General features: G+C 37.0%; 1 protein-coding gene and 1 long non-coding RNA gene across 2 annotated transcripts; both read left to right on the top strand.

Annotated features, from left to right (window-relative positions):
- Positions 1–2,331: 2,331 nt before the first annotated feature.
- LOC131159274 (gamma-tocopherol methyltransferase, chloroplastic) lies at positions 2,332–26,253 on the top strand. The gene is made up of 6 exons (XM_058114024.1): positions 2,332–2,933; positions 23,958–24,127; positions 24,931–25,035; positions 25,185–25,388; positions 25,594–25,696; positions 25,853–26,253. The coding sequence occupies exons 1-6, from the start codon at positions 2,576–2,578 to the stop codon at positions 25,954–25,956; spliced, it is 1,044 nt and encodes a 347-aa protein (XP_057970007.1). The 5' UTR covers positions 2,332–2,575; the 3' UTR covers positions 25,957–26,253.
- On the top strand, positions 19,740–21,223 carry LOC131159275 (uncharacterized). The gene is made up of 2 exons (XR_009137773.1): positions 19,740–20,084; positions 20,286–21,223. It is a non-coding gene; the product is annotated as an uncharacterized LOC131159275 (long non-coding RNA).
- Positions 26,254–26,470: the final 217 nt, after the last annotated feature.

Genomic DNA, 26,470 nt, shown 5'->3' with positions numbered 1-26,470 from the left:
AAATTGAGTGGCATTTGAAGAATTTTTATTATACTTAAAATTTTTATTTTTTTCCCTCTTTTCAATTTCACTCTTATAAGAGTTAAAAGTTGAGTGTGATTGTTTCACAGGAATAAGTCAGGGTAAGTAAATTTTGATTATCTTAATTATTTTTTATAATTTTTTTGAATTTATTTTTATGTATATTTAATTATATCAATTTTATTTTTAATATACTTGTATTTATTATTGAGTTAAAAAATATTCTAAACCTCTCGAGTATTTTATAACATTAATTTTTATTTAAAAAAATATTTTTAATACGAAAATCATGTGGCATGAATTTATTTTTGCGTTACATATTTCACGAAAATATGAGTAAAGATAACATGAGTTTATTTTTACGCTCCGTATTTTATGAAAATATGAGTAAAAATAATATCTTCATGATATTATTTTAATTATATAAATTATATAATAAGATATTTTCTAAACCCCTTTATGGTTCTGAAGATACAAAAAATTATGAATACTCCGTACCTTAACTTAAAGTTTAAATAAATCAGAGTGCACTCACACTGTTTATAGAGTAGTTTTACACAGCTGAGTCGAACCAATAATTAGTAGGAAAAATCTCTCTTAATGATGATATACGTTGATTTAGTTTGACCGGCCAGCTAGCCGTCTAACTCCAGTTTTCGAACCGCACAATTCAGTAATATGGGTAAACATGACTTACGATTAACATACTTAAATAAAATTTTTACAGTATATGTATATGTACATAATTATGTGAACATAGTTATTAAAGATTTGAAGGAAAAATATATGTTTATGTGGAGATGACTATTTTTGTGCCTAAATGATTATCTAAAGAAAACGTATAAGGAAAAGTATATATGTATATAATTAAATACCATAATTACAGTTTTTAAAGTTAACAAGTTCAGTTTAATAGTTGCAGTGTATAGTTATAAAAATTTTATTGCTATAATTTATGGTAAAAGTTTTATATAAAAATTTTTGAATTTACACTTATTTTAAATGCAATCTTGAATTTTTAATATTAAATGTTATTTTACTAAATTATAATATTAAGAAAGTTCATTTTGGTCACACACTAATAATAATTTTATTTACTTACTGAGCGTCATTTCACTCCAATCATTATTTTACATTTCAGATAACTAGGAAGAGCATATAAGAAATCAGGAGTAGCAGGTGCATGAGTGGGAGTACAAAGAGTAGAGTAGAATAAAAAAAAAAATTAACATAATACAATTTAGAATATGTTTGTGTATTTTAAAATTTTAAAAAATTTAATTTTAATATTTGAGACATATATTTGTAATGGAACTAATTAGTGTTTTAGTAATAAAAATAAATGAAATTTATTGCGTTCGCTGAAAAATTTATATGTAGGAACTCACTCGGGTTCAGGTCTTTACAAACTTTCCATGTGTTATAAAATAAAATATTTAAATTTTGCTCAAATTTTACATTTTAAATTCTCATTCAATATTCTTATGATTTATATATGTATTTTATTTTTCTCAATAATTTTACATTTAAATTGATTCGGCGCAAATAAATTTATATTACATATATATGCCCATAATATTTTGTAAAGTTTTACGTACTACATACATATTATATTATTCATATGAATTTATCATAATGTGCTAAATTAAATTATGATATCATTGTAAAAACTAATCATCGAAATACATATATATGACAATTAATCTCACTAAAAACAAGTTATACCTATTATTTGTATTAGGACTCATCTTCTTCTCCCTCTTTTCTTCCCTATTTTCTTTTCATCCATTTTTCTTTTAATACTTGATAGCTGGATCTCCATTAGAAAAGAGTCCTACTACTAACCTCCCTTCAGGATGGTAAAAATTTTCGCCTTTGAGTAAGCAGATTTAATTTTTTTTAAAAAAAATTCCTTTGTACTATTAAAATTGTTGATTGAATCAATCTATTTTTAAGTAATTTAATTAGCAATTAATTGTGCTAAAAACATAGAAAAAATTATATTTAAATATTGTTCCTATTTTATGTGTTTCAATGTATTGTTTAATTTCATGCTAAAATGGTACATTGTTGCAATTTTGTTTTATTCATTATCAAAATTTAAGCATCAATATATAATTGTCTTTTTAATTCAAACTATTAAAATTATATATAACATATAATCGATTTGATTCGGTTAATCATCATTATTAAATGGGCCGAGTTAAATCTAACTGAATCCATAAATGAAAAAATTAAAAATTTTGATGCGAAACCCAATGGAAAAAATGATGAACCAATTTGTGGATTCAGATTGGTTCAGTTTTGTGATATGATTTGATTTTTTAGTTTTTCTTATCTACCGTATTTTGTTATGCACGCAAAACGAAAAATTTCATATTCTCTGCACAGGATCAAAATGATTAAGAAGGAATTTATTTATTTATTTTTTTCCTAATGATTGAAAACGAAGGTTTTAGCTGAACAGGGTGAGGGTCGGTGGCTCCCCTTCAAGGCTCCAGCTCTGAACAATACCAAAAACAGAAACAGAACATTGGGTCCAGCCGTGGCCAGAATGTCTGGCGTCACCTTCTCCCGCACGTGCGATTGGGCCTCTCCCCGGCTGCGCCGCCGCGTTCTTCCCACGTGTGACAGATTGGGCCGGCCCCGCAAGTGCGACTGGGTTTCTCCCCTCCGTTGGCGGGGGGCGGCGGTGCGCGCGGTGGCTTCATCGGCGGCGCGTGCTGCGGATGGAGAGTTGCAGAAGGGGATTGCTGAGTTTTACGACGGGTCGTCGGGGATATGGGAAGAGATATGGGGCGAGCACATGCACCACGGCTTCTACGACACGCACGTGCAGGCCTACGTCACCGATCACCGGCTCGCGCAGATTCGCATGGTCGAGGAAGCGCTCCGATTCGCCGGCCTTTCGGGTACCTGAACACTTATATGTGGTTAACGCTTGTTCTCGCTTGAGCAAATTTCATTAGTCTTAGAAATGTAGGCATTTGGAATTTTCTTTCTTACCATACCTGATTTTGTGGGCCTCATTAAATTTAGTATGGTTGATTATGGTGTCACTGTGGGGATCATGTTCAAATAGAATTTAATTCAACTCGGTTAAATTGAATTCAACTCACACCGCTTTTGGGAGCCTACCCGGTGTTTGGGAGCTAGAAATTTGGGCATTAGATTTGAGTTTGCGTGAATTTGAGAACAACGAAACACAAAATTATATTGAATTTTGTTAAGATGGATCTATACAAATCCAACACTGCGGTCTAAAAGTCTTACTCCCGTATACAACCTTAAGTAGATTGTATCATTGTAGGCCTCGAGTGACTAAAATTTTGAATTATATTTTGTCCAAATATATATATATAAATGTGAATCTAGGTTCACATTCCAAGCTCCCAAATATAACATTAGAGCTCAAACCTTGGGTCTGGCTGAATTCATACAAATTGGAACCCAACGCATGTAGTCTACACTCGTAAACACAAGCTCGCAATTAATTTAGAAATACAATGGATAGAATTATAAATGACTTTTATTGAATTCTTTTCTTTGGTATGACAAATGGAAAAAAAATTGTTGACTTGTTTCCCTTTCCTCCTTATTTTATCCCTTGTTCAAAGGAACATTTGAAGGAGGGTGGGGTATGTCATTCTCAATTCTCACAAATTCTCACCAAATTTGAGTAATTTGGTTAGTTTTGTGACCCAAAAAATGTACTCTTTTCAGGATTATGATTCAAGATAATTCTATTTCCTTGCATACCAAGCACTGAATTTACAAAAAATGAGAACTATAAGTGATGCAATTTGCAAATCCTTCCTTTCCATGCAAAGCCTCTGCTGTTTTGGAACTACATGTATCAAATTATGTAACGTGCCTAAGGTTTTTCCTATCACGTGAATGGTGGGGTTAGGACATCTCTATGATTAAATCTAATTGCCTTATGACTATTCTATAGATGGCATTGTGCAAAAATAGACACTTGTTAAATATTATTTGTGCATATCACTCATGTTAGTGGTTTTTACATTTATGGATATAGTGATGCTATCCATAAAGATGCTCCAAATTTTTTCTTTTTGGTGTACTTTGTCTATTAAATATTCGTAGTTATTAGATACATAAATTAGTGTCATGTTTCACGAATAGGAGGATTTCGTTGGGTGGTTAATTCTTGTAAGTGGATTTTTGAAAGGGGAGGAGAGCCTACATGTCACGAGCCAAGCTTGTTGAGGGCATTATCCATGCTTGTGATCAATTGTCTTGTGTACATTGGGATGGGTAACCATCAAGTAAAAAGTAGTATAGGTTTTATTCCTTGAGTAGGATAATGCCATAGACGTAGGTGTATGACTCTTCGGTTAGTTTCATGTTTCCTAGTATCAAAGCTAGAATAGCGTATAAAGCTCTTTAGGAGAGGATGAACGTTCATGAGTCATTGTAAAAATCACTAGATTTTGTAAATGTGTTTAGCCTACTTGCCTCCCTTGCTAACGTTTACGACGTGACTCTTGTCTACTTTCATACTTGTTTACTACTTGTGCTTTATTTTGTATTCAATGGTTGATAATTTGTTCATATGGTGAAACTTATAAAAGATGACTCCTCAAATCAAGCACAAGATCATACAACCTGATTATTAGGTTGAAAATATGGTTGTAATAGCCAGAAACTTTTTGTAACAATTAGGCAAATCACAAGTTAAAACTTTGTAATAGTTTAACAAATCACGAGTTAAAGCTTTGTAACAGTTAGACAAATCATGAGTTAAAGTTTTGTAACAGTGAGGCTTATTTTTAACTTTCATTCCTAGAATAGATTTTGTATACTTGTATATATTTCCATACAAACATTTGTAATGAGGGTGAAATATTCTTCACAAGAGTAATAAGAACTTTACTGTCAATATTTTCAAACTTCATTATGGTATCAAGAGAGCCTTTCTCCCACGAGAACCTGATCACAACTCCACCCTCTCCAACAGAGATCCCTCTTATTGCTCTCAATATCACTACCCAAATAAACGAAAAACTCACACCTTCAACCTTCCCTCAATGCATGCCCAATTTGAAGCCCTCCTAATTGGGTATAATCTACTTGAGTATGTTACTAGTGATAAACCTTGTCCCAACTCCACTGATATCTCCACTTCCATCCTTCAAAGAACTCATTGGATAAGACATCAACGACCACCACCATAACACCATTCATTGATGCCTGTTAAACAATGCATAGCAGAATAATAATGTTGTTGTAAAGGATCAAACATACACTTGCAACAATCTAAATGATGAATCCAGAATCATTCCACAACCATAGCAATATAAAGAAAGTAAAGATAAGAGTAACGACACCAGGAATATGTGGTTCGGCAAGGCCTACATTCACGGGAGTAATAAGGAAAGAGTTTCACTATGAAAATCAAAGATACACACTACAATGGTATACAATGATTTTCTCTCTTTCTCTCACCCTCTCTCTCACTACAATATACTAAGAGTAGTATATTTAACAACCCCACGAATGCTTCCCTCCTAATCCCCAACCGTTACAACGTTCATATTCAAAATTTGAAAATTTCCTCGCAGCCCCGAGAGCACTCGTCGACGAGTAGGGCACTCGTTGACGAGAGAGAGAAGTCCACTTGTCGACTAGAGTAGGGCACTCGTCAACGAGTCTTTGAATTTCTGAGATTTTCTAGCTCTCGGTATCTCCTCGTCGACGAGTGAGGCACACTCGTCGACGAGTCCCTTCTACAGAGCACCAATAATTTCAACCATATGCTTTTCTTCCTTTGTTTATGAACTCCACTAAGTATAAGAGCCACACACAAATATAACAATCTCCACCTTGGGGATTGTATGCCCCTTAGGAGAACCTGAAAAACATATCTGATTGCTCCACCTTGACCTTAGAACGTTCAGTTGGGACCGTCTTCTTTCTAACACTTGGAGACATGCACCAAGTCCAAGCAACGCTGCTTGAACTTACCAATGGTAGTTTTAGCTTCTACCATCAACCCCGATATATTTGTAGATGCATCACCCGAAGACTTCACCCTAGGATTCCAACAAGACCTTCCCACAACAGTAAACACAAAAATTGCTGCAAGCCTTATATCACCAAAGCCCCCTGTATAGTATTCAACAAAACTGACAACTAACGGTTCACTATGTTGCCTGCTGAAACACCCTATTGCACAATCATGGGGGACCTTTGACATATCTCGGACATCACAATCCATCCTTAGGTACCGAGTGGTAGACATTCCATAATGATTCTTCACAGAACCCCCTTGAGACAGTAAACAAAGTCTCCTTGCGGTTCCATCCATAAAGCCACCCTGAGATAATTCTAATCTCCCTATAGCTCTGTTCACAAAACCATCTTGAGATAACACTAATCTCCCTACAATTTTGTCCATGCGAATCAACAAACCAAGACCCATCTCGACCGTACCAAACACATTCATGTCAAAAACTTTCAACGGAGTTCCCAACTTATAGCCTCAGTTAAAGCATTTCTAGCCAATAACATGTCATTCACACACAACAGATACATCACTCGACTGCATACTATCACCCTCTTCCACACTGGAAGTCTCATCAACTCACACACCTGGTACATATGTAATACATCCATTTTCTCTACCATAACACTTAGCCTTCTATTTTTCCCTTTGTCATGTATTATAACTTTAAAAATAGTAGAGACCTTGCTGCTGATAGTAATGGATGCATGAAACACCAGAATGTTAAATTTATACCTGAGTGGTGGTTTGATAGGGCACATGGGCCCACCATGATTCTGCTAGTCTCCCGAGCTAAAACTCCCTGCAATATGAAGTATGTCATTCCTGCCCTGAGTTTGTTGCTCCACCTGCATCACATGCCCCTTCATACCGTGATACTGTTGGCCCGAGATAGAACTCCGCACATTTCTGCCCTGATTCCTTAACTCCACCTTAACATGATTTTTGCTGTTGCAGCGGCATTTGTTTCTCTTCCTTAACCTGAGTACGCTGATCCATGACATCATCAAAAAAATCCATGTCCTCGATCACCCCTTTATTTGCCATAGGATCACCCAGCTTGAACCCACATTTCTTATACCCCAGAAAAGTGTACTGTCCAAACATAACATCAAGCCTAGATCCTCCATCACTATAATAGTGCACCAGTGGACATCCACTCACAACCGAGTAGTCTACCGCAAAATCTGTTCACAATTTACTTGCAACTTTTCCATATAGTGATACCTTTGACAATCGGTTACACGAGAAACGCGTCATACTCACTGACTTCACCATGAAGTACCTTGCAAGTCCTGCATATGATATGCCCTGCTCACAAAACTCCTTGAACAAAACCAGCGTACTCAACCCCAATGTTTGACTTGAGAATCTCTCTCCCGGTCTGGTTATCCGCCTCAACCACTGCATGAAGTACACCAAGACCCTTTGTGATAAATTCACGAAATACATATGTCTATCCCCTGATGCTATCATCATCGATTTCCAAACATCTAAAAACATGTAGTCACCCATATGCTTTAACCGCATATGTCACAAGATATCTGACTCAGATTCAACAGTTGCAACTCCACCTACAACCGTAACATCCTACGGTGCATAGATATTTCCCGCTACTTTTTTTCTTTTCATCACTATCAAGTTGCCTTCACACACTTTCATTTCTCCACTTTAAGACTTATAACAATATCCATTATAGTCTAAAGTACCCAATAAAATAACATTCTTCATTAGACCCGGTTTATGCTTTACATCACATATGGTTCTTACAACACCATCATACATTCTGATTTTGACATTTCCAATAACAAATCTTTTGCATGAAATATCATTTTCCATAAAAAAAAAAAACAACCAGCATAAACTGACCTGTAGGTGTCAAATCATTTTCTAGGATAAAAGCATCGGGTGTCTAAGATCTAAGAATCACCCATGAGGCACTCCGAACCCGATGAAACACATAGCATATCTTTATCACTACATTCTGAATTTTTCTTCACTACACTTGCAGATTTTGACGAACCTTAGACATATATCGGCATTTCAGTTTTCGCCAAACTAATACCGGAGAATTCTCATCCATGATGTGATACAACATATTTTTAGCCAAACAAAGACAAATGATTGCTCCCAATTTATTCCAAGTTGCTGCATTTATGCTATCCGGTTGAATTTTGTATAAAACTTTCACCATACATTGTTGCACTAAGAGATCCTTCAATGCAGAGGCCATTACAACGTCTCTCCGATTCCATTTGTTGTGAAATTAACGCCTCTTAAACAATGCACAGTGGAATGATAATATTGTTGTAAATGTTCAAACATACACTTGCAACAATCTAAATGATAAATCCAGAATCATTCCACAGTCATAGCAATATAAATAAAGCAAAGATAAGAACAACGACACCAGGAATTATGTGGTTCGGCAAAGCCTACATCCACGGGAGCAATAAGGAAAGAGTTTCACTATGAAAATCAAAGATACACACTACAATGGCATACAATGGTCTTCTCTCCTTCTCTCACCCTCTCTTTCTCACTACAATATACTTAGAATAGTATATTTAATAACCCCACGGAGGCTTCCCTCCTAATCCCCAATCGTCACAATGTTCATATTCAAAATTTGAAATTTTCCTTGCAGCCCCAAGAGCACTCTCTGATGAGCATGGCACTTGTCGACGAAAGAGAGAAGTCCACTCGTCGACTAGAGCAGGGCACTTATTGACGAGTCTTTGAATTTCTGAGATTTTCTGGCTCTTGGTATCTCCTCGTCGACGAGTCCCTACTGCAGAGTGCCAATAACTTCAACCATATGCTTTTCTTCCTTTGTTTATGGACTCCACCAAGTATAAGAGCCACACACAAATACAACAATCCTTCAAAGAAACCATTGGATAAGACATAAACGACCACCACCATAACACCATTCATTTCCTTTGCCAAAACCTCCTAAGAAGCATGGCAAAAATTACACACCATGTATGCGAGCAAATCCCGCACTCATGCAATGCAACTTAAAGAGGAACTCACCTTGATAAAGAAGAGAAATTAGACGGTTCAAGAATACTTGCACACCGTCAAATCTTTTGCAGATGAAATTTCCCTCATTGATCATCCTATCTCTGAAGATGATCTCGCACTCTACATACTAAATGGATTGGGAGCTGACTTCCGCGAAATTGCAGCCTCTATTCGCGAACGGGAACGCCCACTTACATTCGAGGAATTACATGACCTTCTTGTAGGTCACGATGCCTACCTGCGAAGTCTTGAAGCTATATCTAAGTAGTTGGTCGCCTCAGCCAACTACTCCAATCGACGACCTGGTTCCAACTCTTCTTCTGGAGGTCTCAGCTCTAAGGGCTTCTCAAAGCAAAATGGGTCTAGCTGTAACAACCTGTCTCAACAGCAAAACTCTTCATCAGCCCAGTACCGAAACAGTGGTGGCCCATGAGACAATCGGAAAAACAAGCGCACTAGACAACTCCTTTGCACACCAAACTGCCAAATCTGTGATCAATTAGGTCACATATGCCAAATACTGTTCCCGTTTGCAGTTCTCTGAAGCAACGACAAACTGTACCTCAACATTACCAGCCCAAGACACAAAATGGCTTATTGACTTGGCAGCATCCCACAATATCATTGGTGATTTGGCTAATTTATCAATTCATTCTGAATATAATGGCACTGACGAGGTTGTAATTAGTGATGGTTCAGGTTTGCATGTCTCACACATTGGTTCATTGGTTCTTCACTCACCCACACGCACTTTTCATTTAAATGATACTCTTTGTGTTCCTAATATATGGAAAAATCTTATTTTCGTCCATCATTTTACGACTCAAAACCATGTTTTTTTTCAATTTCATCATTCTTTTTTTCTTGTTAAGGATTAGACCACAGGGGCGGTTCTACTCAAAGGTGCATATGAAAATGGTGTTTACACCCTACCAGAGTCGATGGTGAAATCTTCTCCAAATATTGTTGCAAACATGCATGAACGGACGTCCATTGATGGGTGGCACAAACGTCTTGGACACCCTTCTAATAAAATTGTTCATCATCTTGTCAACTATTTTTCTATTCCCATAATAAAAGCAAAAGTTTCTCAACTTTGTACTTCTTGTTCCGTCAATAAAGCACACTAACAACCATTTCAACCCCCTAGTCTTCAAAGTCATGCACCACTTGACTTAATTTAGACTGTTGTTTTGGGCCCCTCTAATTCTGTTAGAATTGACGGATCTCGTTATTATTTGATTTTGGTTGATCATTTCACAAAATATATTTGGTTCTATCCTATGGAAAAAAAATCTGGTGTTAGCACAATATTTCCTCAATTTAAACATCTCGTTGAAACCAAATTTCAATCAAAAATCAAAAGCATTTATTCGGATAATGGCGGTGAATTTGTGGCTTTTAAAAAATATTTTTCTATCCATGGAATAAGCCATTATACCACTGCCCCTCATACACCAAAACAAATTGGTGTTTCCAAGCGTCATCACCGTCACTTAGTGGCCTCACACTATTACATGATGCTTCACTATCCTTGAAATATTGGTCCCATGCTTTTTCCACTGCTGCATACCTTATAAATTGTCAACCAACACCACTTCTAAACAACAAATCATCATTTGAAACATTATTTAAATAGACACCAAATTATCTCAAATTAAGAAAAATTGGTTGTCTATGTTTTCCACTCACTTGGCCTTACAATACCAACAAACTTCAGCCCAAAGCCATTCCCTGTTTGTTCATGGGCTATTCTTCGGACCAAAATGCATACAAATGCATTGATCCAAAAACCAAAAGAGTCTATCACTCTCGGCATGTCCTCTTCGATGAAAACCAAAATGGTCCTCATGACAACTTAGAGTCGTCGTCGTCCTTGGCAGCTGCTCCACTCATCAACGTGCCATCTCCACCGCAACCTCCACTAGTGACTACGGCAGGGGATAACACTTCCGCATCACCTCCAGGTAATGCCTCTGTTTTCTCTTCTTCTAATTCCCAAAATTTAGACTATGTTCCTTTGTGTCCTACACACGACACTACTTTGCACATAGATCCCATATCTGTTTCCTGCAACTTACCTGCACAACAAATTACCAAAACCCACTCCATGACCACTTGATCAATGAACAACATCCATAAACCCTAACAATTGAATTCAACAACCAAACATCCCATTCCAAATACCATTGAACCAAGTTGTGTGGCCCAAGCACTCCATGAAACACACTGGAGAACAGCAATGTTAGAAGAACTCACTGCACTCATGCGCCATGGTACATGAGAATTGGTTCCCCCACCAAATAACTGTAAACCAATGGGTTGCAAATGGGTATTCCATGTAAAACGCAAAGCTGATGGGTTTATTGATCGTTTCAAAGTGAGGCTTGTCGCTAAAGGTTATAATCAACATCCTGGGTTGGACTACAAGGAAACCTTTAGCCCTGTTGTGAATCTTGCTACTATTAGAACTATTTTGACAGTTGCAGTGATGCAGGGATGGCCTTTGAGACAACTTGATGTCAACAATGCATTTTTGCATGGACAGTTGACTGAAACCGCATATATGGTTCAACCCCCGGGATTCAAAGATGTCTCAAAACCTAAACATGTTTGCAAGTTAAATAAGGCCATCTATGGTCTCAAACAAGCTCCTTGAGTCTAGTACTTGGCTCTAAATTTGGCAATCATGAATCTTGGGTTTCAAAATTCGAAAGTGGACTCCTCTTTGTTCATATATAACCACAATTTTGTTTTGTGCTATTTCTTGGTATATGTGGATGATCTAGTTAGCACTGGCAGTGACATGAACTTTGTACCTTATATCATTGAACAACTTGGAGTTTGATTCTCTTTAAAGGACATGGGCCAGCTTCATTTTTTCTTAGGAATGGAAGTCATTTCAACTAAATCCAGTCTCTTCCTCTCACAACACATATATTCAGGACTTCATATCTAAAACCAACATGACGGGTGCTAAAGAAGTTTCTACTCCGCTGTCCACAAGCACAACTCTAAAGTTGGTTGATGGGACGACATCTTTTGATAGTATAGAGTTTTGAAGTGTTATTGGAGGTCTCCAATATTTGTCTCTCACCCATCCGGGCATTTGTTTTTCAATAAATAAACTCTCATAGTTTATGCACAAACCCACAGTAACTCTTGGGCAGCTGCAAAGAGACTCCTCCATTACTTGAAGCAAACAATATTTCAAGGCATCCACATAAAAAAAATTCCAGTTTTGATCTCACAACATATTCCGATGCTGATTGGGTGGGCAATCTTGATGATCATACATCCACTTCCACATACATAAGCTTTCTTGGATCAAACCCCATATCTTGGAGTTCAAAAAAACAAAGAGCTGTTGCAAGATCGTCGACTGAAGATGAATATAGATCCCTTGCAAATGTTGCTTCAGAAATTGTGTGGCTGCTATCACTATTCAAAGAACTCGGTTTACTAGTGAAAGCTTCACCGAAACTGTTATGTGATAATTTGGGTGCAACTCACCTCAGTTTTAATCTAGTGCAGCATTCTTGGGTGAAGCATATTCAGATTGATCTACATTTTGTTTGTGATATGGCTATACATGGCATTCTCAATGTTCATCACGTCAACACTCAAGATCAACTCATAGATTTACTGACAAAGCCCTTGTCATGACAACACACTAATTCTCTCAAAAACAAGATTGGCTTAGCCAATGGCAGCTCCATCTTGTGGGGGCGTATAAAGGATGACTCCTCAAATCAAGCACAAGATCATACAACTTGATTATTAGGCTGAAAATCTGGTTGTAACAGCCAGAAACTTTTTGTAACAGCTAGGCAAATCATGAGTTAAAACTTTGTAATAGTTAGGCAAATCACGAGTTACAACTTTGTAACAGTTAGGCAAATCATGAGTTAAAGCTTTGTAACAGTTAGGCTTATTTTTAACTTTCATTCCTAGAATAGATTTTGTATACTTGTATATATTTCCACACAAACATTTGTAATGAGGGTGAAATATTCTTCACGAGAGTAATTAGAATTTTACTGTCAATGTTTTTAAACTTCATCAAAACCAAGGTCTTAAATTTCGATTTCAACTCAAATTTCGAAGCTCCAAAATTACGGAAATTTCGACGAAAATTTCAATTTCGATGTCAATTTCGATTTCGATTTGAAAAAATAACTGAAATTAGTAGTAAAGCGTGAAATTCTTTGTGAAACTTTAGAAATGGTTAACAAACATAATAATATAAATTTTAGGACTAATATATTACAAATTAAATACATCTTTGTTTTGTATGAGGTGGAAAAGTTGTAAAATAGTATGGGTATCAAACATATTTGTAAGATAATGCACATTAAACATATTCAGTTAATACAAATGAAATTCATAAATAATTTAAATATTATTTCTTATACAAATAATGATAATGTAGACATGAATGGCTAAATAAAATGTTACTGTAAGTTTATTTTTTCATATAATTTCAATAGAACTTGTAATAATCTTTTGTTTCGATAAAATAAATTAAAAGAGAAATTTCACTTCACTCTTACATCTCTCATTTAAATTCTGATAAAATTTCATTGTATAGTTAAAATTTTGACAAATTTCGAGATTTCGATAAATTTCGGATGATTCGTTGAGATTTCGATGGAAATTATGCAAGATGGAAATTGACTGCCATTTCTATTTCGAGGGTGATGGAAATCGGAAATTTCGACAATTTCGTGAAAATTTAAGACCATGATCAAAACTATTGTATACTTTTGGCTGATTAGTTAAGCAAGAGTGCTATAACTAGTACTGCATGGCCCTTCACAAGGTGTGAAGTGTTCGAACTGTGACACTGACTTGCGCGCTACAAAAGTAATAGGTGTTCTAGAGAAGGCTCAGAAAGGAGAACTTGGAAATCCTTTGGAAGGTTAAGCATGAGATGTAGCAGGCATAGGAATTCTAGTGGCTAGAGTGAATCTAGAGGCATTTTATATTAGAGAGACATTTGTGGGTTTTCATCCTCTAATAAGAGAGAATGCCATGTCATATCTCAACCAATGAGAAGGGGATAGATTATTTGCCTAATGGGGGGATGATACATGGTTAGGGCAACGGATGAAAAGGGACGTGTGACAACTGACAAGTGACACATGATGCATGCAAGGATTGCAATGAAGAAAGTTTGAATTGTATAGGGTGGCTTCTCTCTGCAGGGCAATGGGGAACAAATAAGGAGATTCTTGCCTGGATAAATCACCTCTTCATTTGGAGGAGGTTTGCCAAGCGACAAGAGAGCAAGGCTCGAGGTAATTATTGACTTGTTGAAGTTCTCTAGTCACTCAAAAGTAGGAAAAATGGTAGGACCTCATGATCTTAGGCAATTCCTTTTTAGGAGGGGTGAACAAGAACAAAAGGTTCGAGCCAAGCTAGCAAAGGCCAGCACTATGCCTGATTATGTTAAAGCCAAAGCTTGACCAACGCTTTTATATTTTGGAGGGTTTAGTGCCAAAATACAAGTTGGAGAAGGGAGCTTCCACTAGGAGTGCCAGGGACCACCTATACTTGTTGGAGATATTGGTGCACCGCATTATTTAGAGTCCCAACTGTGAGGAGAAATTGAGACATGTAGGGGTTTTGGATGCAAAACTTCTTAGTGCTAGTTTATACATTCAACTAGATAAAGATAGAGTATTACCTGATTTGAGCCATCTTATCTCTTGGGAGATAACAGATGAAGAAAATGAGTATTTGGTCAAAGATCCTTTGGAAATGGAGCTGAAAACAGCTCTAAATTCTATCCCAAAAGATAGTAGTCCAGGTCCCGATGGCTATGGATCAGGATTCTACTAATCTTGTTGGGAATTCGTTAAAGAGGATTTGTTGGAAGCTGCCAAGGAATTCTTCACTAGAGCGCCTCTTTCCAGATTTTTCACGTCTATGTATTTTGTTCTTATCCCTAAGTTGAAGGATCCAAGAAGCTTTGAAAAGTTTAGACCAATTAGCATGTGTTCTGTCGCATACAAAATTTTTTCAAAAATTATTGTAGGTCGATTGACACATTGCCTGAATAGAATTATCTCTCCAGAGCAAGGGGCTTTTCTCCCTAGTAGAAGTATTTTTGAAAATATTACTCTGGCGCAGGAAATGGTTCACTCAATCAACAAAAAGAGTAAAGGGGGAAATGTAGTTTTAAAAGTGGATATGGCAAAGGTTTATGATAGGCTTGACTGGAGATTTTTTATTTGAGTCTTGGAGGGTTTTGGCTTCTCTAGTCATGTTTTAACTTAATAGCAGAATGTGTTAAGACCCCATGGTTTTCGATCATGATGAATGGTACATATAGGGGTTTTTTCAAGTCTCATTGGGCCTTTGGTAAGGTGATTCTCTTTCTCCATATTTATTTATTTTGATAGAAAAAATACTTTTTAGATTATTATAAAAAAAAAATTGAGGAAGGCAGGATTGGATATTTTTATCTTCCGTGGGGAGCTCCTTTAATCTCGCATTTATTATATGCAGATGACTTGCTTGTTTTTGCTAACGGAGAAAAGAGATCCTTGAGGATGCTTTTGAAGATGTTGGATTTGTATGAAAGTTGGTCTGGCCAATTAATCAACAAGGAAAAATTTGCTCTCTTTTTGTCCAACAAGATCAATATTTCCAGAAGAAGAGGGCTTTTACAATTGACGGGTTTTGCGGAAGGAAATTTTCCAATGATGTACCTTGGGGCTCCTTTGATTTCTGGTCGAAAATGAAATGGTGTGCTTGGTCAAAAGCTTTGTAAACCCCTAGATAAAGGGGGTGTTGGCGTAAGGGACCTTAATGATGTTCAAAGATCTTTTCACATGAAGTTTGCTTGGAGACTGATGACGGTAGATAATCTTTGGACATGGTTCTTTTAGGCTAAATACGTTAAATAAGGTCACATGGCTTCAATCAATTATACTCCTATGGGCTCTTGATTTTGGAAGACAATCTTAAAGGTCTTTCCAAAGGTCTATGGGAATGTTTATGTGAAGGTTAGAGAAGGAAAGGTTTCCTTTTGATTCGTTAAGTGGTTGAGCAGTGGTCCCCTTGCGGAGTGTACTTACACGGTCCAGCACCCTGAACTTAAGATTCAAGACTGTTGGGAGTTTGAGAATTGGGATACAAATATGCTGAAAGATTTGGGGTCCCCAAAACGGATGAGATTTTGTTGTCATCTATAAAGTACAAAGTGGGGTCTAATGTGTTTATTTGGAAGCCTTCCATTAAAAGAAAATTTTCAACTGCCTCGGCTTGGGAGGTGATTAGAATTAAAGGGGAGCAGTACCCATGGATGGAGTGGGTCTGGCATAAATTACTACCTAAGAAAGTATCCATGTGTATGTGGAAAGCCATGTTCCAATGTCTTCCTGTAGATGAGAGAGTGCGGAAACTAGGAGTTGATATGGTCTCTTGTTGCAACTGTTGCGTGAATAAAAAAGAGGAATCTCTTAATCATGTTCTGAATACGGGATCCATCGCAAGTATGGTTTGGAAGAGAGTTGCGTTGCTCTTGGGAATTCTAAATTTTGATGATGAACCTTAGGGGTGAAAATTAGTAGATGTTTCAGATGTGCCAAAAATTCAACCCAAAAAGGTACGATCATCGATTTGTTACGTACTATAATTTCTTGGAGACTTTGGCTCAGACGTTGTAAAGCCCACATGGAAGATAAGTATGAGTTGGGAAACACAGTTTGGTTATTGGTGAGATTTTGGCTCGCAAAAATTGCAGAAGGCGTGAAGGGTTCCTTGCCTGCTATTGATAAGAATTTATTGGAAGAGTTCCAAGTGAAAATGATAACTCCGAAGGTTAGAACTCCTTGAAAAGTAGTCTGGGAAAAACCTCCTGTAGGTTGTTTGAAGCTAAATATAGATGACTCTTGTAGAGGAAATATGGGTTCTTGTGGTGGTGGTGGTATCGTCCGCAACTCATCAGGTAATATTAAGGCCGCTTTCTCTGAAAATTTTGGAGCGGAGTTGTAGGCTCTTACTAGTGGTGTTCGGCTCTGTAAAGAGTTGAGATATCAGAATATTTGTATTGAAAGCGACTCGGAATTGGTGGTGGGATGGATCACATCTGGAATTTGCTCTTCCTGGTACTTATGGGACTTTTGGGAATTGTTAGAGGAGCTACAAGGCCTTCAGTTCTCTATAAAGCACCAATTTAGAGGAGGTAATCAAGTGGCAGATTACTTGACCCGTCAAGGCGAGGGAGGTAACACGATGAGATATTTTGTAGGTTTGCCGAGTAAAATAAGAGGTCTAATTTGTACGGATAAGATGAGTATTCCAAGCCTTCGTCTTTAATTGTTATCTTTTGGCTCTTCTATGTTTTCCTTGGGTTTTTGTTTTGCAGGTATTGGTCTTCGGTTTGCAAGTTTCTTTTTTTTGGTTTGTGTTTGTTTGTTTTGAAAGTTGGTTAAATGATTCAAGTTTTGTTAGGCTTGTTGTGGTTTTGGTGCCTGGGTGGGTTTTGTTAGTTATTTGTAATTCCCTTGTGGCTTATTTGTAACCATGGTTTTCCTCCGACATAAGTGAGGGCTATTAATAAAGTTGGGGTTTTCGTTAAAAAAAAAAAAAACTAGATAAAGATAAGAACTTGTGGCAAAATGTCCTAACATGTTGGATCAGTTCCACATATACACGGTTAATAGTGTGGGGTTAGATTGGGTTTACTTTGGACGGTTTCCATGTTCTAGTTAGAGTGAACTGATTTTGAGAGAGATTCTGGAAATATTGATATCTGGAAGGATTAGGCAGTCATCTCTCTCATAGAAAAATCAAGTTGATAGGCACGCTATTACTGCAAAGAGGGCAACTTTTGTCCGTTGAGTGTGCCCAGACGAGGGAGGAAATTTCCTACAGGGGGGCACTTATTTCTTTGTTTATGATTTTTTATGAAGTTTGTATTCCCTGGGCTTTTTTATTGTCAAAGAAATCTCGATGATAGGGAGGCTGAGATGCTACTCATTCTTCCTATTGTTAGTATGTTAGAATTTGAACTTTGGATGCCTCTGGTTTGTTCTTTTGTAATTTTTATTTTTATTTCCTTTTCCTTTCCTAATCACTTGTAGAAAGCTAAGAATTCCCTCTAAGGTTGTCTCTTAGGCTTAGCTTTTGTCCTTAATGAAAGTAACACTGACAATATGTTGATTAGAAGACCTAATGAAAGTTTGTGTTTTCTGGGTTGTTTGGCAAGAGAGAAATGCTCATATTTTTCATGATCATTCCTTATCCGTTGATTTGATTTGTTGCAGGATCATGTTTTTTTGCCTCACTGTGGATTCTTTTAGTTGGTTTAGCTGTTTTGGTTTCTCTGATTTTTGATGTGATTGGAAGGCCTTGTTGAACATATGTTTCTTTTATGCTTTTGTCATTTTTTATTTCTGTTTTTGTTATTATGTTTTGTTGTATGAGGTTTCTTGTCCTCCTTGTGTATTGTTCCTTCTCTTAATAAAGCTTCATTTTTTTTTTAAAAAAAAAAACATAAAATAAAATAGCAAAAGATATTGTTTTACGTAAGATTTGTACACAAAATGGTTGTACAGTCAATGAATCATTTTGTAAAGACGACTTATGTTTAGAAGGTGCATTCCCAAATGCAATTCTCCCTTTTGCCTTCAATTTAAGGAGGGTACTCTTAATTTTTGGTCATGGTTTAAATTCTCTCAACCTCGTACACCTATCAATTTAACATTCTGTCCATATGTAGGCAACTTCTTGGCTTTGAAAGTCTTGTTGTATTTATCACTTGACATCATATTGGTCAAGAAATTGTAGAGGATCCAGACTTGGACCTCTTCACTTGGAGTTATCCAAGATGTGTGCCTCCATGATATAGATGTAATTTGTTTGCACCAAGATGAGAGGTCTTTTCAGTTATACAATTCACACCTTATAGCACATTAGATTGGGTGCAAGGTGATAACATGGGAGATTATATTCTGATGCAATGTTTTTGATCGTTCGAAGCAGTTTCTGATTTGTAGGAAGAGAGACATCCAGTCCAGGGCCAGGTTGCCACATATTTTGGGAAGGAGTGAGGGGTATACTCAGTTTTTATCAGTTCGATTTTGTGTAAAACTGAACATCGAACTGAAACTGATCGGTTCATATAATTGCAAACCATTATCGAACTGTTAACCAACAGCTTGGTTAAAAAAATTATAGTTCTTCTGTCCGGTTTTTGGTTACTAACCGAACTGGACTGAAATTAAATTACTTAATACAACAGGCCCAATTTCAGAAGTTCAATGGGCCTTAAACAGGGTGGGCCAAGCAACAATTTAATCCTGCTGCAGCCCAAGTTGAGTACTCTGCTTGAAGTAGGAGAACTGCCTTTATAAAAGGAGAAGGCCCCACCAAATTGATGGCAACCAATGTGGGAGAAGACATCAAGGCTGAAGGCGTGAAGGCTAGGTGAGGGCTGGGCTTCCTCATTCCTTTTGAGGATCTTGTCCCACATCAGTAAAAGATCAAAGAAGAGCACTCATCCTCTTGTATAAAATGTCCCTAACCCTTCCCACTCTTCCGCTGTAAATGTATTGGTGTATATTCTAACTACAGTAATATTAGTATATAATAATATTGGAAAGCTAATAATTGAGAGTTAAATATTGGGCCAAAATTTTAGACAAAACATATATTTCAGTTTATTCAGTTTTTTTGGTCTGGTTTCCCTATATAACTGAAACCACAACCAAAAATAGGTTTTTTGAAATTGAGAAACCAAAACCGAACACTGAACACCAAAACTGAAAAACTGTGGCCAAATGTTTAACAGTTCGGCTTCAGTCCAGTTTTTGGTTATTCAGTAATTTTTGTACACCCCTGAATGACGGTGTCACAGAAGGGGGGGTCACCTATTAGGATGATTGCTTGCGTGAGTTTCAGTGATTTATTGCTTTATTGAAGTATACAGGGATCATCAGCCCTTAAGGCACCCTCATCTCTCTAAAGACTAAAGAAGAGGCAGAATGATAGAGTGGTGAGTAAGCAGAGCGCTTGAGGGGTTTTTTTTTTTTTCTTAGCTAGCAAGGGAGAATGCTTTTGATCCCCACCACAGGATGTGCGGGTCAAGAAAGCCTGTACTAGCAATTTTTTATGCTTGTGGTACATCTTTTTCTTTTCTCACACTTCAACATGTATGTACAGCACTTTTTTTTGACTATTTTCTTGCTTTTTATAGGAGGTACTTGCAGGCAGACCCTGCCCAGTAGCTGTTCCTCCAGACAACTTGACCGACACTACTGGTAATGCAGATTACTAGGATTGAGGAGATCACTTTTGGCACTAATTCCCCCAGTTGAGGGTGGGAAAAGAAAAAAAAAATTTTGAGGAGCAACTTTTGAGAGGAGGTAGGAGCAGCGAAAAGGCGGGTTTTGCATGTAACAAAGGCGACACTTTTGATAGAGGCTTTGAGATAAACAATGCTAATGAGAATAGTGGTAGTAAAGATGGTTGTAGCGAAAAGGTAAACAAGCAGGGAGAGGATGAGCGTGATGCCTTTTCACGTCAGTTATCAAGAGGTTGGGGGTCCTTGGTTCCTTTAGGACTCTGAGGGTGAGTTGTGGGTTGGTGCTACATTGCATGGCAATAGTCTTGTTTCAGCCCTCTAGGGTGGCATTGGAAGAGTAGTCTGGCTGTTAAGGACTCCTTAGCCCATGTCTTTGCTTCAGTTAAGAATCTGTGTTCCAGACTATAGAAATCTGTGCATTTCTGGCTTAAGGATGGGAGAAGATTTGATTCCCATTGGGTCTCAACCAATGAGAATGACATAGATTGTTGACTGATTCAATAGGGTGGTGACACATGGTGAAGATGATAGATGAAAAGGGACACAAATGCACAAATGACAAATGTAGGACACTTGAGCTGCCTAAGAGAGTCAGGACTCTCTTTATGAATGCTGATTCGTGCCTGCCAAGCTGAGACTATGTAGAATATCCCATAAAGAGATTGGACCCTTCCAAATGTTTCAGCGTCCAGTCCTAGGGGTGCGTGCTGCAGGTCTGACCTGGTGCAAATGTGTAAACATAATATAGTTACATTAGGTCATAATTGTGTGTCCTACGTGGGACAATTTTATAATCAGTGGCAAGATAGTAATTTTCTTTTTTGCATTTTTAGTTCCTTGTGCAATATAGTTTCTGGTGCTACAGTGCATTCTCCGTTCCAATTTTATCAGATGTCTCAGGAGAGACAGTGCTTTGGGGCCTTTGCTTTCTTTAGTTTTTAATATTTGCGAGCCTTGGATCAATGGTAAGGTTACTCCTTTTGACCAGTTGGTCACAGGTTTGAGTCAAAGGAAACAGCGTCTCTGCATAAAAAGCAGGGGTAAGACTGCGTACACTATGATAAGTGATAGCCATCTCTCTACCTTCACAAAGTGGGGAGCCTTGTGGTCCAGGCACACCTTTTCTTTTAAAGATGATGAACATGGCAGTGCTGCTGCTGCTGCTGTTGACAAGGGCATCTCAACAATGGCACTTGGATTCTTGGAACACAAATTCTTAAATCTTCGGTTATGTTGATTGCAAAATACAATTTATTTATCAAATTCACAGATTTGGGTGCTAAACATGCATTCAAGAATTTTTCCAAAACCTATATCTGCATGACAGAAAGCTTCACAAAATGGGTTTGGACTTAGCAGCCTCAAATCATAGTCCATTTCTTCCAAATACACTGATTTTATTCATCTGATGATTGGGATGAAATAATAAGATAACTTAATGCCTTGATATCAGATTTTTTCAGGATGTACAAGCATCCAGGGTAACTAGTACCTGTAGTCTGTGGAAGATAAGGGAAAGGTAGCTAAAATGGTTTTGCACTTGCAACATAGATCAAATTACACTTAGTGGGAAAGAGCTATTTTGTTGATGTTAAAAGGTATTGGGAAAGGAGGGGGGTAGACCTAGACTAACTTGGACTAGTAAATAATTTTCTAGGATATTGCCCAAAATCCAGTAGAATGGAAGAAAAGGATTCACAAAATGGACCCCAGTTTGTGAGACTTAAAGATATGACTGCTCTTGTTGTACAAGCACTCCTAAATTTGGACTTTGGTTAACAAGATGCCATGAATGAAAGTAAAATATAATAATAAGATACTAGTGGATCACATCCAGATCATTACCCATTTCTCCTGCAAGCAGCAATTGATCAGGTCATGGAACATAGTTAGGTCCAAAGGATGCATAGCTAATTTTGCCTCTAAATTTGATCAACTTAATTTAGCTTGAAAATATTGCAGCAAAATATGTTGGGTGAGTTTTTTTGGTGTAATATGTGCGTCAAAATAACATTGAGCATACAATAAAACAACAGGGAGTACCACATTACTCGTTGTAATGAGTCTGGGTGTTACAGTATGGTATTAGAGCAGAATCTCAACAGGGAGTGTGGTGATGACACTTACCAAGAACGGAAAGTCTTGGTAGGTGGGTGGTATACACTATGTCAAATTCGAGTGACAAACAGCCCAAAAGCATTATTATCTTGGGGTGGGGAGAGTCCCACATCACTTGGGGAGGAGAACGGTTTCAGCTATATATGTGGGTTTGGAACCCCCGCTGGTCACGATGCATTTTAAAATTGTGAAGGGTTCACCCCAAAGAATTTATTGTGGCAGCAGGTCCAGGAGATGCAACAACAACAGCCAAGCCTTAAGTCCCACTAGGTGGGGTCAGGTATGTAAATCTTGAGAGCACGGTCTTTGGCAATATACGCTGATAGATGGAGGGCTGTTAAATCCTTATTCACTCTTTCATTTTGTGTTATCATAGGTCTGACACTACCCTTTTTACTGCCACTAATATTAACTAGCTCACTTCTCCTCATTAGTGCATTATTTGGCTACATTGTAGGCATGATCTTAAATTTCCACAAAATTGTCAAAATTTCTGTTGAAATTTCTGGTTTTTGTCACCCTCAAAATCGAAATGGCAATTGATTTCCATCTTGCATAATTTCCGTCGAAATCTCAACGAATCATCCGAAATTTATCGAAATCTCAAAAATTTTAGCTAATCTTGTCAAAATTTGAACTATGCAATGAAATTTCCTTGGAATTCAAATGAAAGATATGGTGAAGTGAAATTTCTCTCTTTATTTATTTTATTTATTGTTTATCGAAACTAAAGATTATTACAAGTGCTTTTGAAATTATATGAAAAAATAAACTTACAATGGCATTTTATTTAACCATTCATGTCTAAATTATCATTATTTGTATAATAAATAATATTTAAATGGTTTATGTATTTCATTTGTTTCAATTGATTCACTAAATATGTTTAATGTACATTATCTTATACATATTATATTACAACTTTTCCACCTCATACACAACATAAATGTATTTACTTGTAATATTAGTCCTAAAACTTATTATGTCTATTAATCATTTATAAAACTTCATAAAAGAATTCCATGCTTTACTATTAATTTCCATTTTTTTTTAATCAAAATCGAAATTGATATTAAAATTGAAATTTACGTCGAAATTTCCGTACTTTTGGAGCTTCGAAATTTGAATCAAAATCAAAATTTAAGGCCTTGGTTGTAGGCCAATCTGATATGGTATAATTGTAGTTTAACTTGATCTTTTTCTGTTAATTAGAATCTAATCCGTTATCTTTAGTCTGCATGCTTAAAAATATTATCAAATGCATAGTCAATCTTATGCGGAGTATTTCTTTAATAACCTCTTTAGTGAATAGAGGCTTTGGGAGAAATTAATTGTACTAATGAGAGTTTGGAGCAAATTTTTGTGAGTCAAAACAGGAGAAATTGGTGCCAAGTTTTTGGACTCCTAGGCTTCATCTAAAAACATTTCCTCATGATTTGTGTGTAGAGCATCCAGTGAAGAGGCCCAGAAGCATAGTTGATGTCGGGTGCGGAATTGGAGGCAGCTCAAGATACCTAGCAAGGAAATATGGAGCCAAATGTGAAGGCATCACTTTGAGTCCTGTCCAGGCCAACAGGGCTCAAGCTCTTGCAGCTGCTCAAGGATTAGCTGACAGGGTGTGTGAGCTTTCTGATTGCCCACATTCTGAGCTTTATTTTTCAACTTTATCAAATGTGAATGTCAGAAACATAGACCAATTTTCTGCACACCTACCTGTATTTTTCTTAGATATTACTGATGCTTCTGTAATAGTGTCTTCACCATGCTGGAAATTAACCTTAGGGAAGGTTTGTGATGGTTCTTAGAAAGTTTGTTGGCATTTTACTGAAAGAATGCTGAAGCCAATTCTTTGGGGCTATATTCTTCTGGCCTTTATGCTTCCCTAGAAGTAGGACAATCCTTTCCTGAGACTTGTTTTTATCTGTTTAATGGTATTTAGATCATAAAAATGCTCCTTAAATTGCTGTGTTTTGAATAGTATTTCCTGTACGATCTCACTGTCATATACTTCATTTATCTAGGCCTTCTATGACTTGCTTTGCAGGCATAGTAATTCTTGGTGTTGCAGTTTCTGCTTTTTTCTGTATTAATCCCTGATGCATGCCAATTCTTTTTTATTTTAATTTTTGGCACATTCCATGAACTGGTTGGAAAATGTGGGGGTGGGGGGGGGGGGGGTGTGTGGAAATGTGTCTGTTAATCACTTATTTGCATATTCTCTGAGAATAGCGACCCAGTGAATTAACGTTAACATCTGATCACTGGAAGCATGATTATCACATTCATTGTTAGGGCATATATAATTGGTTCTTATGATGATTACATTTTTAAAAAATTTCATTTACAATATTAATTTTCTGTAGATCTCTTTGATGGAAGTATGGAACCTCTTGAAAAATGGTGTGGTCTCCTTCTGCAGGTATCGTTTCAAGTTGCAGATGCATTGGAGCTACCATTTCCTGAAGGACAATTTGATCTGGTTTGGTCCATGGAGAGCGGAGAGCACATGCCTGACAAACAAAAGGTTGCTTATAATCTTTACTAGGATTTAGTTGGATTCATTGCCATTTTATTTAATCTAGGTTAGAAGAATAGTGGCATGCACGCCTTAATTCTCATAGTATAATTGTGTTATTATGGTTCACTTGTTCTCTCTCTCTCTCTCTCTCTTAGTTTGTTCGTGAGTTGGCTCGAGTTGCTGCCCCAGGAGCCAAAATAATAATTGTAACATGGTGCCATAGGGATCTTGCTCCTTCTGAAGAATCATTACGGCCAGAGGAAAAAGTGCTCCTGAACAAGATATGCAATGCTTATTATCTTCCAGCCTGGTGTTCTACAGCTGATTACGTAAAATTACTCCAGCCCCTCTCTCTCCAGGTGGCTACTCTTTCAATTTGCCAAACTTCACTTAAACCTTGGGCTCAGTAGCTCATCTTAAGTCATGTATTGTTTTTTACCCCGATCATGTGGAAAGTAATTATCCTGTAACCAAGATTTATCTCCATAAGTTAATCGATCCAAGTTCCAATTTGATGTGATCTGTTACTTCCCCATATATATAAACTCCTAAATTCTTATGCAGGATATAAAGACAGACGATTGGTCTGAATATGTTGCTCCATTTTGGCCTGCCGTGATACGCTCTGCATTGACATGGAAAGGCTTTGTGTCGCTGCTGCGCAGTGGTAAGATTGAAGTAATTTGCATGTATCAATTTTAAAAAAAAAAATTTAATAGAAAGAACAAAAAGAAGGGAAAAAATGGAAAAGAAAGAATCAAAATTTGCATTTTGCATCATCACTCAACCCGTCTTTTTTTGGAATGGGTCTAAATGTTACCAGGATGGAAAACCATTAAAGGGGCATTGGTGATGCCATTGATGATTGAAGGATACAAAAAGGATCTAATCAAGTTCTCCATTATCACGTGCCAGAAGCCTGAATAAAAAATGGCAGCATGTTGAAGTATGAGGATGGTTTGCTGCCTGAGAAACATTATTCATTTTGGTATATTTTCTTCTCTAAAACAGAGAAAACCTTAAATTCCAGTGGCTCACGCTCAGGCTAGACACTTATTTTCAGGCCAAAAAATTTCTCTTTGATTCTATCAACTGTCCTTTATTCTCCATTGTTGGATACACAGGAGAAAAGAAATGATCTCTTTGCTCCTCTTGATTGGTTGACAAAGAGGAAAGAAGAGCAAATAAGAGAGGAAAAAAGGAGGGTTGTTGTTGTCATTGTCATATTTTGTTTTGTTTTTGTTTTTGTTTTTAAATTTCTGTTTTTGTTTTTCACCATGTTGCACCAACCAACTTGTATCTTGTGAGGAAAATAGAAAATTGTATTCCTTAGTGTCACGGACCCCTAATTTAGACTCGGCTAAGGGGCCGTGCAGCACTCGTCGAGGCTCTCCCTCAACAGAATCGGTCAATAATCACCCCTTCAAATTTGCAAACGTGA

Source organism: Malania oleifera, chromosome 7 (genome assembly GCF_029873635.1).
Source record: "Malania oleifera isolate guangnan ecotype guangnan chromosome 7, ASM2987363v1, whole genome shotgun sequence".
Taxonomy (NCBI): Eukaryota; Viridiplantae; Streptophyta; class Magnoliopsida; order Santalales; family Ximeniaceae; genus Malania; species Malania oleifera.
Note: the sequence above shows the minus strand (reverse complement) of the source record. Positions and strands in the feature narration are given on the sequence as shown.